Consider the following 16,173-nt stretch of genomic DNA (forward strand, 5'->3'; position numbering starts at 1 on the left):
GCCCTGATGACATACAGTACACTGACATTACTCACTGTATGATGTCTTGTATGTATGATGAGAGTGGTTGTCCTCCCTCATCCCTGCCGTGTAGATGGTCAGTGTAGAGGTGACCTACCACAACAACTCCCCCCAGCACAACTATCAGGAGCTGCAGAGGAGTTTCTGGAGTTGATGGTCGGATCACCTCTCCTGGTGCTACTTCACCTGGCCATGTAGGAGCCGAGGATGAAACTTAACTCTCTGGCGGGCGCGTGTCACTGAAAATGGCTAGGCGTGTCAGCACTGACACGTGTGTCATAGGTTAGCCATCACTGCTATAGAATAACAAGCAGAGATTTAGCAAACCATAAAGAATAGATACAGAAAGGATATGGGAAAATTGTCCAACTTTTCATTACACAAACTACATTTGCTGAAATTGGACAACCCCCTTTTAGGTCCCTTATCCACCAATGATTTTCTAGTCTGTAACTACATGGGACAGCACTATATCCCGTGCGCAGATGGTTTTCTCATTCCTTTAATCCGATCCAATCAGAGAAACAACTTGTCCCTCCATAGACTTGTACAGTGTAGTGAGGACCGTGCAAGGACAGAGGGAAGTTGTGTGACATAACTGTAGGGACAGCATGGATGGGCTCATGGGCCGAGTCCTCCCCGTACATCAGTAAATGACAGCGTCTGTGACGCATAAAAACCTGGCATACGCAGTTTGTCAATTTATTTTCAATTATCTTCCCCCCCCCCTGCCTCAGAAAAACCACTTGCCCAAAAGTTGAAGAAAAGTAAACCCGACGCCCCATGGAGTGTTTTAGCAGAATTTATTTCAAACATGGCCCCCCCTGCAGAAGAGCCAACTGGACACATGCAACAGGAATAGTAGAGTGGATATATAGAGGGAAAGAGATGAGAAAAGAAGGGAGGGGTGATTGGGTGAAATGAAGGAGAAAAAAAAAAAAATTGAGAAGAAACACACATACACACAGCCACACTACAAGACAGTGTAACAGCCACCGCTACACTGCTGCAGTAATAGAATTACAGACATTAAAACCGGTGGGGAAATCCCCATTAGCCCCACCCCCACAAATCCACCACGTAGCTTTGGTACAGTCATAATAAGCCCCTCCCCCCCCATTTCAACAATTCTTGGCTCCGCCCTCCCATAGGAAGGAGGTAGTCACAAATTGATCTGGCGTTTAATTAACGGATAATGCATTAAAACTGCATCTATAGACCCATTTCTGAACAGTCCTGAATACAAGCAGAACATTGATCATCCAACTCCGACCTCCCACGTATAGACATCCTCTGCGCTTTCCTCACTTTCGCACGCCATCTGCGCCCGCCAAAAGAACAATGACGTTCCTGTCCCTCGTTTCACTTGCAAAATTTCCCAACTTTTGTCATTTAGGGCTTTTGTTTCTTTAAATAAATGCCCCAAATTGTAATAACTTACTCCTGTGCACACCTCTACGGAGGTTCAGTCTTTACGGTTTTCAGTCCATCGCTTTCTCCCACTCCCTCACCTCGTATGGTTCATCCACGTCATCCTGAGCTAGCAGAGGACCGCTCCTCGATCCCGTTTCTTAAGTCTTTGTGGTGGAAGCACCAAAAGAGTCTTTTTTCCCCCCTAAACTTTACCGTAACTTTAAGTAGATACACTTATAAATAGGACACGTTTACAGCATAGTACAGTGCACCCTCCTCTACAAAGGCTCCGCTTCCGCTGAGAAATTCTTGGATACATAATTTTCATGGATGAAGTTCATAGCAATATCTGACAGGGACAAGAAACGCAGAGATGAGAGTCCAATGAAGACGCTAAAGCGGATCCTCCAAAACCGGACGCCTCAATGTCATAGTCCAGAGCCAAGACTTACTGGTGGTCCTAGAAATCTGCATAGTACTATGGGTGGAATAAGCCAAGCCGAAGCTTTCCGTCCTCGGATAGGGTGCGACTCTACGAAATGCCAAACTTTCATAAATAAATATAGACCACCCCATCACGGAAAAAAAAAAAGGACCACCTTATCAGGAGGCAGAATCTATATCCTAGAAGAAGTGGCTGAAGCAAAGCTTAGAGTTTATAGTATAGATGTTCCTCCAACTCTGATGCAGAGGCGGGTGGTGAGGTGTCCACCAATGAAATCTCATAATATAAAGGGGGCTCCAAAGTGTTGGGAGAGGCTGATGGTGGGGGGGAAAAAAATATATATCTCCAACAGAAGAGATGGTGAGGGAGTGGGGAAGTGACCTCTCCTCGCAGGAAGAATGTTCACAAGAATCCCCAATATAACAAATAATAGACGATTATCCATTTTTGAGTCCGAAAGCCACATCTGCAGATGATGTTGGGCAGGGGGCAGTCCTCCCCTCCCAGGCCAGATGCTACCTGCCAAAAAATGGTAGATTTTGGGGACTAAGGAGAGTGCTGCTCCTTGGAGACTCTGTCTGAGCCATGACGTCCTGGAACCAGGAAGCTACATCCACCTCCTGGGTCTCGTACTGACGCAAGAACAGGTGCTCCTGCAAGACAACGCAGAGGGGTGGTTACAGGCACGGAACGTAATGTGTCATGTATAAGCAAGTACTTCCTCCACACTGGACCAGAACCTGACCTAGAAGACCCCAAACTCATTTTGACTTCAAAAACCTAAGCCAGGAGGTGGTGAAAAGGAAATCCACCAACACAATCAAGGAGGATGAACATGATTGAAACATAAATTTCCTTTAACCCCTCATCTTCGAATGTTAATGACCAAGCCATTTTTCATGTTTTTATTTATTGTCAAGGCCATCTACAAGCTATAACTTGTATATAGTTGTATATAATCTTGTTTTTTGTGATAAAACAGCCCACGATAAGACACCAGACAATAGACAATAGACACCATAGAATGGCATTGCATCAGAAGAACTACCCTTAAAGTGCATCTACTACCAGGATGAAGGACTGTATGTAATTGAGGCCGAGGGGCTCCAGGCTCCATAGGTGTCAATGATGCCTGGAGCCCCTCAGGCTCATTTGCATACAGTCCTTCATCCTGGTGATTGATGTCCTTTAACGATGGCGATAAAAAGTCGGCAGTCATTAGGGGGTTAAGGATCATTGTGTGTGGGAGACCAGCCACATACACCAAGTCAGTGAATTTAATACAGGATTCCTACTCACCAGAAGCTTATTGTACTTTGGCCTCTTTCTGTGATCTTTAGTAAGACTGTAGGGAAAAAATACTGGCGTTACCACAAATGTAATAGTATAGAAATCACAGACCACCTAGTCAGTCATGCTCATACGTACCAGTCTTTCACAAAAGACTGGAAGAGAGGAGAAAAGCCCATGTTATGAGGGAGAACCGGAGGCTCTTCTTGAAGAACTTTGGTGAGAACTTCGAAGTCTGTCTTGCAGTTCTTATAGGGGAACTGTCCTGTTGCCAGCTCCACCTAAGGGAGAATAAGCACAAGCAGCGATAATGAATCACATGCATCTCATTTTAGGGGACAGCATGTAGTCAGACGATTCACAACTTTCATCTTACCAATGAGATCCCCAGACTCCACACATCTGCTCGGATGTCGTAGTCCGGTTTGGTTGGATCTGGAGGATCAATTCTCTCAGGCTGGAAAAAAAAAAAGAGAAAGTAGAGCCACGACGCTTGCTTCAGTCTAATCTTTCTGTTACATATGCCCTGGGTGCTCCAAATATATATAATTTTTACATGTATTAAAAGTGGATTTATCCTGCAGTTTGATGCAGCACAGGTTTGTCCCAGAAGTCCCGTACAGCAGCATATATATGAAATCATACAGTGAAGCTACCAGCAACCACCACTAGAGGGAGCCGAGTGCATACAGGTCTACTTTAAATACCATAACACCTGAGTGTACAGTAAAACCCCTGTACTGGTGAATGCATGCAGTGAGACCCTTATTTTAAAAAAAAAATATTTAAATTTGAGATTTTTTCACTTTTTAAATATAAAACCTGTGGAGTAAATACAGTTTTGATACAGCCTATGAGCGTACTCTAAGATTTCTTCCCCTTGATCTTTCTCTATAGGTCCTATGTCCTCCTCCCAAAATCAGGAAATCCAAAATAAGGTCCAATATATATTGATACACTATAGAAATAACCCCGGATGAATTTCAACAATAAAGCGAATAATTTTATAATTGGATACAGACTGTCCCCTACTTAAGAACACCTGACTTACATACGACCCATAGTTACAAACGGACCTCTGGATGTTGGTAACTTAATGTACTTTATCCTTAGGCTGGAATAATCAGCTGTAACAGTTATCACAGGTGTCTGTAATGAAGATTTATTGTTAATCCTGATTCTTATGACAACCCAACATTTTTAAAATTCAATGGTCACCAAGACCAAAAAAAATTTGGCTGGAGCTACAATGATAAAGTATACAGTTCCGACTTACATACAAATTCAAGTTAAGAACAAACCTACAGAACCGATCTTGGATGTAACCCGGGGACTGCCTGTATAACATTCTCCTCCCTTGGGCAATCAGACCTGAATGCATGTTGGCTCTGAAGGAAGGTAGCAGACCCTGGACTCTCTTACCGCCATATAAGCAGCACAACCCGCACTTCTGGTTTTGGCTTTGGAGTCCACGAGGCGACCACTTATGCCGAAGTCACAAAGCTTTATCTGTCCACTGGCGTCCAGCAGTATATTGGAAGGCTTGACGTCCCTGTGTATAACGCCATGCTTCTCCTTTAGATAGTACAAGGCATTTACAATCTGAAAAGATACAGAGGACCGTCTCATTCTATTCCCCAGGAAGTGCATTGTATCTGCCATAGGCCCGAGGCAGCACTCACCGCTACAGTCATCTTTCCCAGGATGCTCTCTGGGATTGGACCCTGGATCCTCTTCTTCAGCTTCTCTGCACATGTCCCCATCAGCTCCATGGCTATGAATACATCCGTCTGTAGAGTTAGAAGATGAAGTTAATAGATCAGCAGTCTACAGACTCAGGAGGAGCCTCAATACTCAATCTCTCCCCCATGCTTTACACTGCAGCTACACAGAATGCTACATACCGAATGGCAGGATAAAACATCAACATACAGCAAAAAAAATTAAAAAAATAAAATGATAATTTTGGTTATAGCTTACATTTGTAATGAAGGTGCCGTAACACTGGACAATGTAGGGGCAGTCGTGACTCTTCAGTACCACATCCAGGTCCATGAGGATCCTTTTATTCTCCTCTTTGTTTCCAGAACGCCGCATTTGCTGTAGATATACAATTGGAGTAGTAATAAATCATGTAATAATATGGTAAATCCCCGTCCTGATACATTTCGGCTATTGCCCGGGTACAGGATAGGGATGACTGAGGTCACGGACCAGACATCTGTGTGATCCAGCGATTGATTTCTGGGGGATGGGACGGGCCCAGCGTCCTATCAGATTACACAGTTACCTTCACAGCAATGATGTGTCCAGTCTTCTTAAATCTCATCTTCCACACTTGTCCGCACGTCCCGCTGCCGATTTCCCCCAAATTTTCCAAGTCATTTATATCGGCCTGGTATTTCTAGATTGAAGGAAAATCAAATATTAATCTCCAACGCTATCCCTATAATATCAGTGTAACACCCATCATCCACAGCACATCTCACCTGCCCATCGATCACCAGATACCCCGTCTGCTTAATTATTTCTTGCAGTTTCTGGTCAATCTCAGTGCTAAGGGAATAAAATACATAAAACTGAAGAGTTTGGAAAGGCCATAATGATTCATACTAACATGAAAATGCTGCAATCCTTATCTCAGGGAAAGCAAGATGTCTCCAGAAGCAGCTGAAGTCACAGATGGGAAGTGGTGGGTGTATGGAGCGAGGTAAAAATGTGTCGTCGTCCCCCCCCCATGTACCACCAGAAGGGATCAAATACAGGAGAAATTATAGTGTGCTCTTATTACAAGGCAAAGGTCAGCAGACCCAAAGCTTTCCCAAAATGGTAAAAATAATTCAACCCATTCTTTACAACTAGCCACTAGGTGGCGATATAGCAATTTGGGTCAGACTTAAAGGGGGTTCTTAAATAAATAGTGAGAAACCTGTCCACTTGAGCATCTCAGTCTCACTGAAGGACAGTCACAAGTTTAGAAGTTATCCCCTATCCACAGGTGGGAATATAAGAATGGATTTTTTCCAAAAAAAAAAAAAAACACTAAACAAAATCAATAAAATCCAACTGGTGAAAATAGAGTTTTAAACATACCATATTTATGCAGACTATAAGACGCTCTTTTTAGCAAGAAAAAAATCTTGCTAAAAAGTACCTGCCTCTTATTATCCGAGGGTCAGGAGGATCCAGCACTGCCAGACCCTCCTGGCCGCTGGAATGGAGATCAGGAGAGGCGCTGACACCGTTCTCCTAGAGAGAGGAGACTCTGCATTGCTCTCTCACTACACTGGGTGTCCCAAATGTAATAGGACCTGGAGTGAGAGAAGGTAAGGGCTGGGACTGGGAAAGAAGAAGAGGTGTCAGTGTGTTCTTTGTGTAATTGTTCCTGTGTATAGCAGTGCCTAGTCAGTGTGTGTGTATAGCAGTGCAGAGTGTGTTCCTATTTCTGTTTGTGCGATTATAGCAATTCCTAGTGTGTTCCTATGTGTGTGTTTGTGTATAGCAGTGCCCAGCCAGAGTTCCTATGTGTGTATAGCAGTGCCCAGCCAGTGTTCCTATTTCTGTTTGTGTGTTTATAGCAATGCCTAGTGTGTTCCTATGTGTGTGTTTGTGTATAGCAGTGCCCAGCCAGAGTTCCTATGTGTGTGTTTGTGTATAGCAGTGCCCAGCCAGTGTTCCTATGTGTGTATAGCAGTGCCCAGCCAGTGTTCCTATTTCTGTTTGTGTGTTTATAGCAATGCCTAGTGTGTTCCTATGTGTGTGTTTGTGTATAGCAGTGCCCAGCCAGAGTTCCTATGTGTGTGTTTGTGTATAGCAGTGCCCAGCCAGTGTTCCTATGTGTGTATAGCAGTGCCCAGCCAGTGTTCCTATTTCTGTTTGTGTGTTTATAGCAATGCCTAGTGTGTTCCTATGTGTGTGTTTGTGTATAGCAGTGATGAGTGTGTTCCCATTTCTGCTCATGTGTGTAAATGTAGCAGAGATAAGTGTGCTGTGCTTGTGTGCAACTAACAAGTTTAATTGGTGTAAAATATATTATTCCTTTTTCAGATGACTTAATCTAGGGTGCGTCTTATAGTCCTAAAAATAATGTAACATTTACCTCTAGATAAAAAAATTAAAATCCACACCAGTGTCCAATTATATGAGCAGATAACGGCAAACAATTTTGCCCATATAGTGGGCTGCCACACCAGCAGATATAAATCTAGGTGCTCAATGGGAGAGTAAGCAGAATGATATGCAGGAAAGGAAATTAAGTGTGAAGCATTCTCTATCCTCAGGCGCGGGTCCCAGCAGGACCCAATGAGGGTGACAAATGACTTTCCCCCATGACAGGCGCCATTTATTCGTTAGAAAAAAAAATTGAAGTACCAAAATCTTAGCTTACAAATGGTACCTGGATCACTACTGTAGCAACCCTAACTAATGCATGACCCGAACAGGAAAGTCCATATGATATTGCTCGAGCTTTGTTATCTCGATGAGTATTGGTAATGCAAGATTGCTAAGGATCTGGGCGCGTACACCCTATATTTATAACAAACGAACATTGCTGAGGATCCGGACATTTACACCCTATATTTATAACACACGATACCCTATAAGGAGGTCGATCTCATTAAAGGGTATGTACCGGCTGTACAGTATATCCACCATTCTGAGCCATGTGGCAAAAACCTACAGCACAACAATGTATCCCAAATATCCTGATGTGTAGAAGCATTATACAATATTTGGGTGCAGGGTTATACAACACCAGGACATAGACTTACCTCTCCAAGCTGCGCTGTGTCAGGTAGTTGGTTTGGGGTAGGCTCAGCATATGCCGTGGTCGGGCTGGATGTGAAGGGTGGTGGTGCGTGGGGTTGTCAGGACGGGTGTGTCCATCATTGGCAAGAGGGAGCTGCAAGGCTGCACAAAAAAAGGGGTAGAGGGTGGTATATAGAAGAGGGAGGAAGATAAGTAACTGTCCCCATTACCCCACATGTAGCCTACAAGCCCTATACAGGTGCACCCCATTAGTCCTGTTATACCCCATGCAATGCCCCCTGAAGAAATCCCAATACTTGCTCTCCGTTTAACCCTTCCCCATCTCATATCCGATTGTTAGGTTCTTCTGAGCACATGCTCTATAGAAAGCCTACATGCCGTGTCCACACTACATGCAACATTCCCCCTCCCATGCAAGAGCAATGCCAAGCCTGAGCAGCGGAGGGGATGGGGGACAGATCAGATGTATACAAAAGGGTCAGAATGAGGAGAGAAACACTGAAGAAAATAACAAAAAAAACCACGTAAAAAAAAGCAGTGGGTGCATGTTAAGAGTGACATATGGAGGAAGGGGAGGTTAGCTGGGACTGGAGCAAGTGAAGAGCTGACGAGGACAATCCGGTACCTGCTCGCTGGGATGGAGCGGGCGTGGGGCTTAGAGTGATGAGAATAACTGGGGGAAAAATAGGGGAAAAAAAAATCAACGTAAAATACAGAGCAACCTAGGAGATAAAAGGGGGACAGACAGAACAGTAGGGCAGGGGTGACCAGAGGGGTGAAGACATGGGACACACTGTATGAACATGAGGACCACAAGAATACAGACCGGGTGACAAGAAGGTGTCCGGAGATAATGAAGTGACGACACATGAAGAATTCTGATAATGTCCCGTACAGATCTCATCAAAGAGGATCCACATCTATCCCTACACTGTCATTGTCCGCCTGGAGGTGGAGGCTGCCTCACCACATGGGTCAGGGAAGGAGGGTTCCACCTCTACGAGCTCATCAAATGACCAAAAAGAGAAAAGACCCCATTCATGGAAACAGGCTGCAGTGCTAGGAGGAGGTTTCATGTATTACACCGCGTGTACCTGTAGCCTCAACCGCCTCAGTCTCCAGCTTCCCACATACAAACCTCTGAAAGATCTCCTTCAGTCTGAAAGTAAATTTGACATTTGACCTCCATAACCACTAAATTGGACTGCCCTGAGCATAGAGAGACAGATACTTTGGGGGTTCTCTCCATGTTACAACTACTGTAGGTAAACTACCACTGGATCCATCAATAACCAACATGGCAGTAGACCAGAAGGTCCACACTAAGAACATCCAAGTATCCCACTGCGGAGGAAGCAGGTCAGCAGAACACCCCAAGGCTTAGGTTATATTCACATGACCAAGACGAATCTCTGACAGGTTTTTCATGGATCCATTTAAGGGTTCAATTGCAGAACATTGATATAAACCAGAGAAGGAAATCCTGGAGAACATTAATCCTCTTATAGAGCCAGCCTTAGGGGGTCTCAGATGTTCTGATATGCAGGACTGATGGATGAAACCTCTCTGGGGCAGGTCAGGAAGTTACAAGTATTAAGCCACAACCTTCAGCTTATGAGCCCAGTCCAGTTCTTGGAAGCGATTAGTAGCCACAACATCTTCTAAAGATGTTCCTCAGAAACACAGCCCTACACCTGCACATCAAAGTCACCATGGCATCCTCAACTCCAGTACATGGTCTGGTTTCTCTCTTGTAGGTGCTAAAAGGAGTGTTCCCCAAGAAGATGGACACATCAAGACGGGATGGTGGGTAACACCAAAAATAGAAGACCTAAACCAAGGATTTGGGAGCCTCTGACTTCTGTAGTGCAAGATGTCATTGTAAACCAAGGTGCCAACATTGTACGGCAACCAAATCACATCCGTAACCTAAGAGGGTATAGCTCTTATATGGATATGGAACACTATAGACTTCATCCACACATTCTTGGGATCAGTGAGGGTCTCAGCAGTCCATGCATGGACCATATACACTATGCATAGGGGATAAGGATCTATTCTGGGACAACCCCTTAGAAGGGGGGGCGGGGGGGGAGTCTGATATTCAGGAAAGACCCCTCAGCATCTGGCTGCTGATATATATGTCGCTATATACTGTACTTGGCCTTGGTGGTTAGGGTGACTCCGTGGTCATAAACACCCTGTATGGGGCGTCATCGCTTCCTGGAGAGTGATAGATGCGGATGGACGTCCTTGCGAGTCCCCCCCCCCCCTATTTTAATACAAATGCTGTTCCATCAGATGAGACGTGACACTCACCATCAACTTAAGAAGTGATTATTCTGGAGAATTGGGTCCAGTTCTCACTCACAGAAGGAGCAGCACAGACAGGAAGATAGAAACTTTTTGGGATTACTAACATCCATCATTAAAGAGAGCTAGACCCCTAGTCTCCTGATCAATGAGGGTCCCAATCAGCTATGGTATAACTTTGTGACTTGCTACAACCCCTTTATTGTTGTCCGGTAACTATAAAGCCCCAAACATACAGCCAGCCCACCCATAGACCACCACACAACAATGCCGGCCCCCGACAATCACAACACAAACTACCCCTGCAGAAAGTGCACATTACGGGTCCTGACATCTGCGACATAAAGCCGCTCCTGTAAACATGGCGCCCCCCCCCCATCCCCCATCCCCCACCTTGTCCCGGACCCCCTATGGTGAGGGGGAGAGTACAGGGCTCTGTTCACACCTCCGTGGTCATTCCCTGTTCCATCCTACAAGCAGAATCCTAACAATGGCGCCGTGCCCCAATGTCTGACCCCTATGGCTTAGTCTAGGGTCCGTTATATTACAGGAAATTATACGGCAGTGAATACAGATGTGAACAGCATCCTAGCATGCCTTTATACAGCAGCAGATACGTCACAGTGTCACAGTATGGCAACGTAGAGTTTTTCGTGAGGAGCTGGGAATCAATGGCGACAATGCAGTTACCATTGACAACGGCAAAGAGATCACCAGCGCCACCCAGTCATGTGACTGGTCCATCAGATGCCCCCTGACCCCATACACAGCGCCGCCTGCAGTCAGTACAATATAATCAGCTTCAGGCTCCCCTCCCCCATCCCCCGGGCCCATCACTCCCTCTTCTCCCCATCCACCGCCTCCATCTTTCTTACTAGGCCGGGCACGCTGCGGGCTAATCTCCAGCTCGATCCTCCTCTTCGCTTCTCTGTTCTCCTGCTTGAGCTTCGCCTCCAGACGAGAGAGTTTCTGTTCTATGGAGGACGCCGCCATCTTCCCTCCGCGCACTAATAATAAACAAACAGCGCAGTGCGCACGCGCGGGGGTAGACTGACAGACGGCTCCGCGCATGCGCTGCCCTACTGACAGGCGACAACTTGACATCGCCGGGGGGCAAGACTGACAGCTCGTAGCGCGCATGCGCTGGGAACCCTTACTGCGCTTGCGCAGGAGATACCGCGTTTGGCATGCGAATACGCATGCGCTTGAGCGCGAGTCCTAAAGTGGTCATTTATAGCAGTTTTTGGAGATTCAGCAGGTACATTAAATATGCTGTGATTTTTTATTTTCCTCTACTAATATAACTATATAAAGAACCTCACATCATTTTCTGAGCTTTGGGGCAACTATAACAAGGTGAAAATAGAACTACTTGGCCCAGTTAAAAATGACTCTTCACAGTAGCACAGAGTATTTCAGGAGCAGAAAGACAGCTAACTCAAGATCCATCCCAAAATATGTCCACCTCTAACTGTCACATATTGTACAGGATACAGTCACTGGGGAATTTTTCTTTATAGTTTTATTTTTGTTTAGTTGTAAGTTGTCTGTAATGACGCTTTTTGTTAATCCTTGTCACCATGACAGCACACAATTTAGAAATTCCAATTGGAATTTAGAAAAATTGTCTGGAGTTAAAATGATAAATTTTACCTGTTTTGACTTGCGTACAGATTACACTTAAGCTACGTTCACACTGCTGTAATGGGAATGTGCCCAACATATATATTCAGTGTATATACGTCCCCCACAGAAGGCAATGGGCTAACAATGCCGTACGGGAGTGTCTTTCTAAAATTTTTTTCAAAAAATCAATAGCTCTTGGGATGTAAAACAACTTTGCCTATTATCTTTGTTACCTATATGCAGCAGTTTCCTTGCTATTCCTCAGAGTACCTCAGTGCTGCAGTAGCTGCTTCCTCTGCCTGTGCTGATTATCCCTGGAGTCCGTAGTACAAACAAATCTACAAACTGGACAGTTTCATGGGAGGGGAAGGGATGCTGCTCCCTGCTCACAGAGGAAGAGGTCATGTAACAGAGCTCTCTCTGTGTATGTAGCAGAGCTGGATCTGTTCAAGAATGTGGATACAGATGTCTCCTGCACAGAAGAGTGAGGTACAAGATCTCCCCTGTTCCCTATCAGTCCCTCTATCCCAGTCTGTAATTCTACAGAACTTCCTCTGTCTCTCTCCTCTCCCCATGCTGCTCCCCTCCCCCAACTTGCATTTGAAAACACGCGCATTAACGTTTGAATGCACCCATAGAAAGCATTTTTTTTTTCATTCCTGGAAGTGTAAGCAGCTGTGTACACATTTTCACAGCTGCTTACACTTACAGCAAGGAAGAAAAATGCTTTCAAAGCTGGAAAAAGCATTGTAAAATGTAGGCTGCGTTTACAAACAGCTGAAGAGGAGATTTGCCTAATTACATTGTTGTCAACATTGGGTTTACAAAACGCATACGTTAACGCTTAGTAAACGCAATCTTTACAACAATGTAATTTTGCAAATCTCCTCTTCAGCTGTTTAACCCCTTAAGGACGCAGGGTTTTTCGGCTCATTTCTCGCTCTCCAACTTCAAAAATCCATAACTTTTTCATTTTTACGTGTACAGAGCTGTGTGAGGGCTTATTTTGTGCGTAACAAATTTTACTTTCCCGTAATGTTATTTATTTTAACATGCCGTGTAATGCGAAGCTGAAAAAAAATTCCAAATGTAGAAAAATTGAAAAAAAAACGCACGTGTGTCACGTTCTTGTGGGCTCAGTTTTTACGACTTTCACTCTTCGCTCCAAATAACACGCCTACTTTATTCTTTGGTTCGGTGCGATCGCGGTGATACCAAATTTATATAGGTTTTATTGTGTTTTAATACATTTTCAAAAATTAAACGAATGTGTACAAAAAAGAAAAAAAAAATTTTGCCATCTTCTGACGCTAATAACTTTTTCATACTTTGGCGCACAGAGATGTGTGAGGGGTCATTTTTTGCGAAATGAGGCAACGTTTTCATTGCTACCATTTTGAGGTCTGTGCGACATTTTGATCATTTTTTATTTCATTTTTTATGTTATGTAAAAAGGTGTAAAAGTCGCATTTCGGACATTTGGGCGCCATTTCCCGCCTCGGAGGTCACCGCCGCCCGTAACCATTTTTATATTTTGATAGATTGGGCATTTTGGGACGCGGCAATACCTAATATGTTTGTGATTTTTACTGTTTATTATGTTTTATATCCGTTCTAGGGAAAGGGGGGTGATTTGAACTTTTAATATTTTAGTAATTTTTTTTATTTTTTAAACTTTTTTTTTTCTTTTTTTTCACTATATCTTAGACCATCTAAGGTACATTAACCCTAGATGGTCAGATCACTCCTACCATATACTGCAATACTTCTGTATTGCAAAATATGGCATTTTTGCAGGTCATACATTACAATGAGCCACTGGCTCATTGTAACGAACCTGCATAAGCCATGTAGCCTCGTGTCAAAAGAAGACCCGAGGCTACCATGGTAACCAATCGCCGCCCCCCCCGATGACGTTCCCCGTCTTTTAAACGCCGGCGTTGAGAGGGTTAATAGCCGCGATTGGTGCAAGCACTGACCGCGGTTATTAGCGGTGGGGGTTTTCTGCAAAATGCTCAGCCCGTGAGCCCTCTTCATACATCCCTTAACACTCTGCGCCGTAGAGCTACGGCGCAGAGTGTTAAGGGGTTAAAGACGTCCTAACACATGCGGTTTGCTGCATGTGTTTTTGATGCAACCAAAACACCAAGTGCACCCTTAAGATGGCATTATAGAAGTGGTCCCCGACTTAAGAACACCCGACTTACAGAAGACCCCTAGTTACAAACGGTCCTCTGGATGTTGGTAAACTAATGTACTTTAGCCTTAGGCTACAATAAACAGCTATCACTGGTAACAGTTATCACAGGTGTCTGTAAAGAAGCTTTAGTGTTACTCGTGATTCTTATGACAACCCAACATTTTTAAAATCCAATTGTCACAGAGACCAAAAAAATTTCTGTCTGGGGTTACAATTATAAAATATACAGTTCCGACTTGCATACAAATTCAACTTAAGAACAAACCTACAGAACCTATCTTATACGTAACCCGGGGACTGCCTGTACATGAGATGATTGTTAACTAAACCTGGCAATTTCGGTGGGACCAGCCAACTTTGTAGTTTATTATACATTTATTAAAGCGTATGCGCCAGTTTTTTGTCTGACTTTGCACTAATGCAATGTTATGTTGTTGTGTTTCCGAGTCCAGGTCACAGACCCCCCAGCATGTTTGTGCTATATTTTAAGATTTTAGCCCATTTCACACATTTTCCATTTGTGGAAACAGATCTAGGGTCTTCCCTTTGAAATAAATAGGAGGTAGACTTTTGTGTGAACTATACACTATACTACTTACCACTCTGTTTTCATTGATTTTGCCTTCGGGAATGTCATGCAATGCACACAGTAATGACAGTAAACAAAGAGATCACAGTAGGGATTTTTATGTCCAAAATTAAACACACACACACACACATATATATATATATATATATATATATATATATATATATATATATATATACAAAACATAGTAAATGTGCGCCCAGGGTGTTTACAAAAAATAATTTAGTGAGGGATATATTATTCAACAGGAACACATGTGACTCTCTGCTCTGAGCCTGTAGCCACACCTCCTGCAGCCAGCATGGAGCTCACACAGACACTTCCTGCCAGCACCACATTGTGAGGAAAGAGAAGCTGCAAACTACAAAATCCAGGCAAATTAGTTATCCGGAGGAAGGGAGAGGCAGGCACATATCTGTGACAACACAGATGTAGCAGGGCTGACAGTGTAAAAGTCTGTCAGCCTCTGTCTGTCATGCCTCTGTGTAACAGAAATCTCATGCATCTCATCATCTCTGATCTGTCTCATCTCTTTCTATGTGTCAGTGTGTTAGTTCAGTGTCAGAAGCCAGATGAAAGTGCATATACGCCTTGTACTCTGATAATCTAACCAAATTGTCACCCCACAGAACTAGAGGGATCATAATGTTTCTGCTAAGAGAGTCCCCGCCCACACCCTGGAATTTTACACTGACCAGCCGTGTTAGGTTTGTTTCACATACAGAATGTTAGACCTTTCCCTCCAATGAAACGGCACATAGATATAGATGCAAGAGCTGACCGAAAAACTAGCCAGCTACTAGTAGCCGTCAGCAGAATTGTGAGCACAGCTCTGGGTGATAATAAAAGCTATGGATCAGGATCATTGTAGGGTTTAAGTTTCTACAAAGTTATATAGAGGTTAGAACTTCTTCAAAAAGAAACCCACATCTTTCACATATACATTGTAAACTGTGCGCAGAGTTCTTCATATTGTTATTGTCTAGGTATCTGTCCCGCAGATATTGTAGCATGCTGTATGTATGAAGATACTATTACACCTATAGCAACACGGTACTTACTCATAGACCCAGACATTGTAATTATTTTAATCTTATATTTGTTATCTATGGCCTCTTTCCTTCTAAAATAAATTTTAAATTATGCTAATTAGCCAAAAGGGCTCTGGGGGCATTACCAGAGCCCCCTAGTGCTGCAGATTCACAGAATGTTACAATGAGCAGAATAAGGAAGTTTATGGGGAGGGGAGATCTGTGAAACTACAGCACTAAGCATAACTAGCATAATTTTAAAATTTGATTTTAGAAGGAAGAAAACCATAGATAACAAATATAAGAAAATGACCACAGTCACTGTTCCTGGATCTATGAGTAACTGTCCCTGGGTTATCATGACAAATTTTGATGGTAGATTTCCTTTAAGGGGATATTCACCCCTGAGAAATAATTTATAGGGATGTAAAGGGCAGATTTCATCTGATTTCATCCCAGCTCATCTACCTGTACG

At 43.8% G+C, this 16,173-nt stretch overlaps 1 protein-coding gene across 2 annotated transcripts; it reads right to left on the reverse strand.

Annotated features, from left to right (window-relative positions):
* Positions 1–807: 807 nt before the first annotated feature.
* Positions 808–11,311, reverse strand: MAP2K7 (mitogen-activated protein kinase kinase 7). Of its 2 annotated transcripts, XM_072149109.1 has the most exons (12): positions 11,128–11,311; positions 8,565–8,612; positions 7,942–8,080; positions 5,659–5,725; positions 5,460–5,573; positions 5,150–5,269; positions 4,852–4,959; positions 4,592–4,771; positions 3,546–3,626; positions 3,308–3,450; positions 3,179–3,224; positions 808–2,532 (listed from the first exon to the last, which is right to left on the reverse strand). In XM_072149109.1, exons 1-12 carry the CDS (start codon positions 11,243–11,245, stop codon positions 2,395–2,397), a joined length of 1,302 nt encoding a protein of 433 aa, XP_072005210.1. In that variant the 5' UTR covers positions 11,246–11,311; the 3' UTR covers positions 808–2,394. The 2 variants fall into 2 exon arrangements, with proteins under 2 accessions (XP_072005210.1, XP_072005211.1); XM_072149110.1 differs by lacking the exon at positions 8,565–8,612 and having other exon boundaries at positions 11,128–11,304.
* Positions 11,312–16,173: the final 4,862 nt, after the last annotated feature.

The sequence above is a fragment of the Engystomops pustulosus genome, chromosome 4 (assembly GCF_040894005.1).
Source record: "Engystomops pustulosus chromosome 4, aEngPut4.maternal, whole genome shotgun sequence".
NCBI lineage: Eukaryota > Metazoa > Chordata > Amphibia > Anura > Leptodactylidae > Engystomops > Engystomops pustulosus.

Bases quoted from the DNA above. Each gene is read 5' to 3' on its own strand.
- MAP2K7 (XM_072149109.1), bottom strand. From the start codon at position 11,245: ATGGCGGCGTCCTCCATAGAACAGAAACTCTCTCGTCTGGAGGCGAAG. The intron at 4,960-5,149 runs GTAAGCTATAAC...CTAACTCTACAG, and splicing joins ACGGCACCTTCATTACAAAT to ACGGATGTATTCATAGCCAT. The intron at 2,533-3,178 runs GTGAGTAGGAAT...GTTGTCTTGCAG, and splicing joins CAAAGTACAATAAGCTTCTG to GAGCACCTGTTCTTGCGTCA.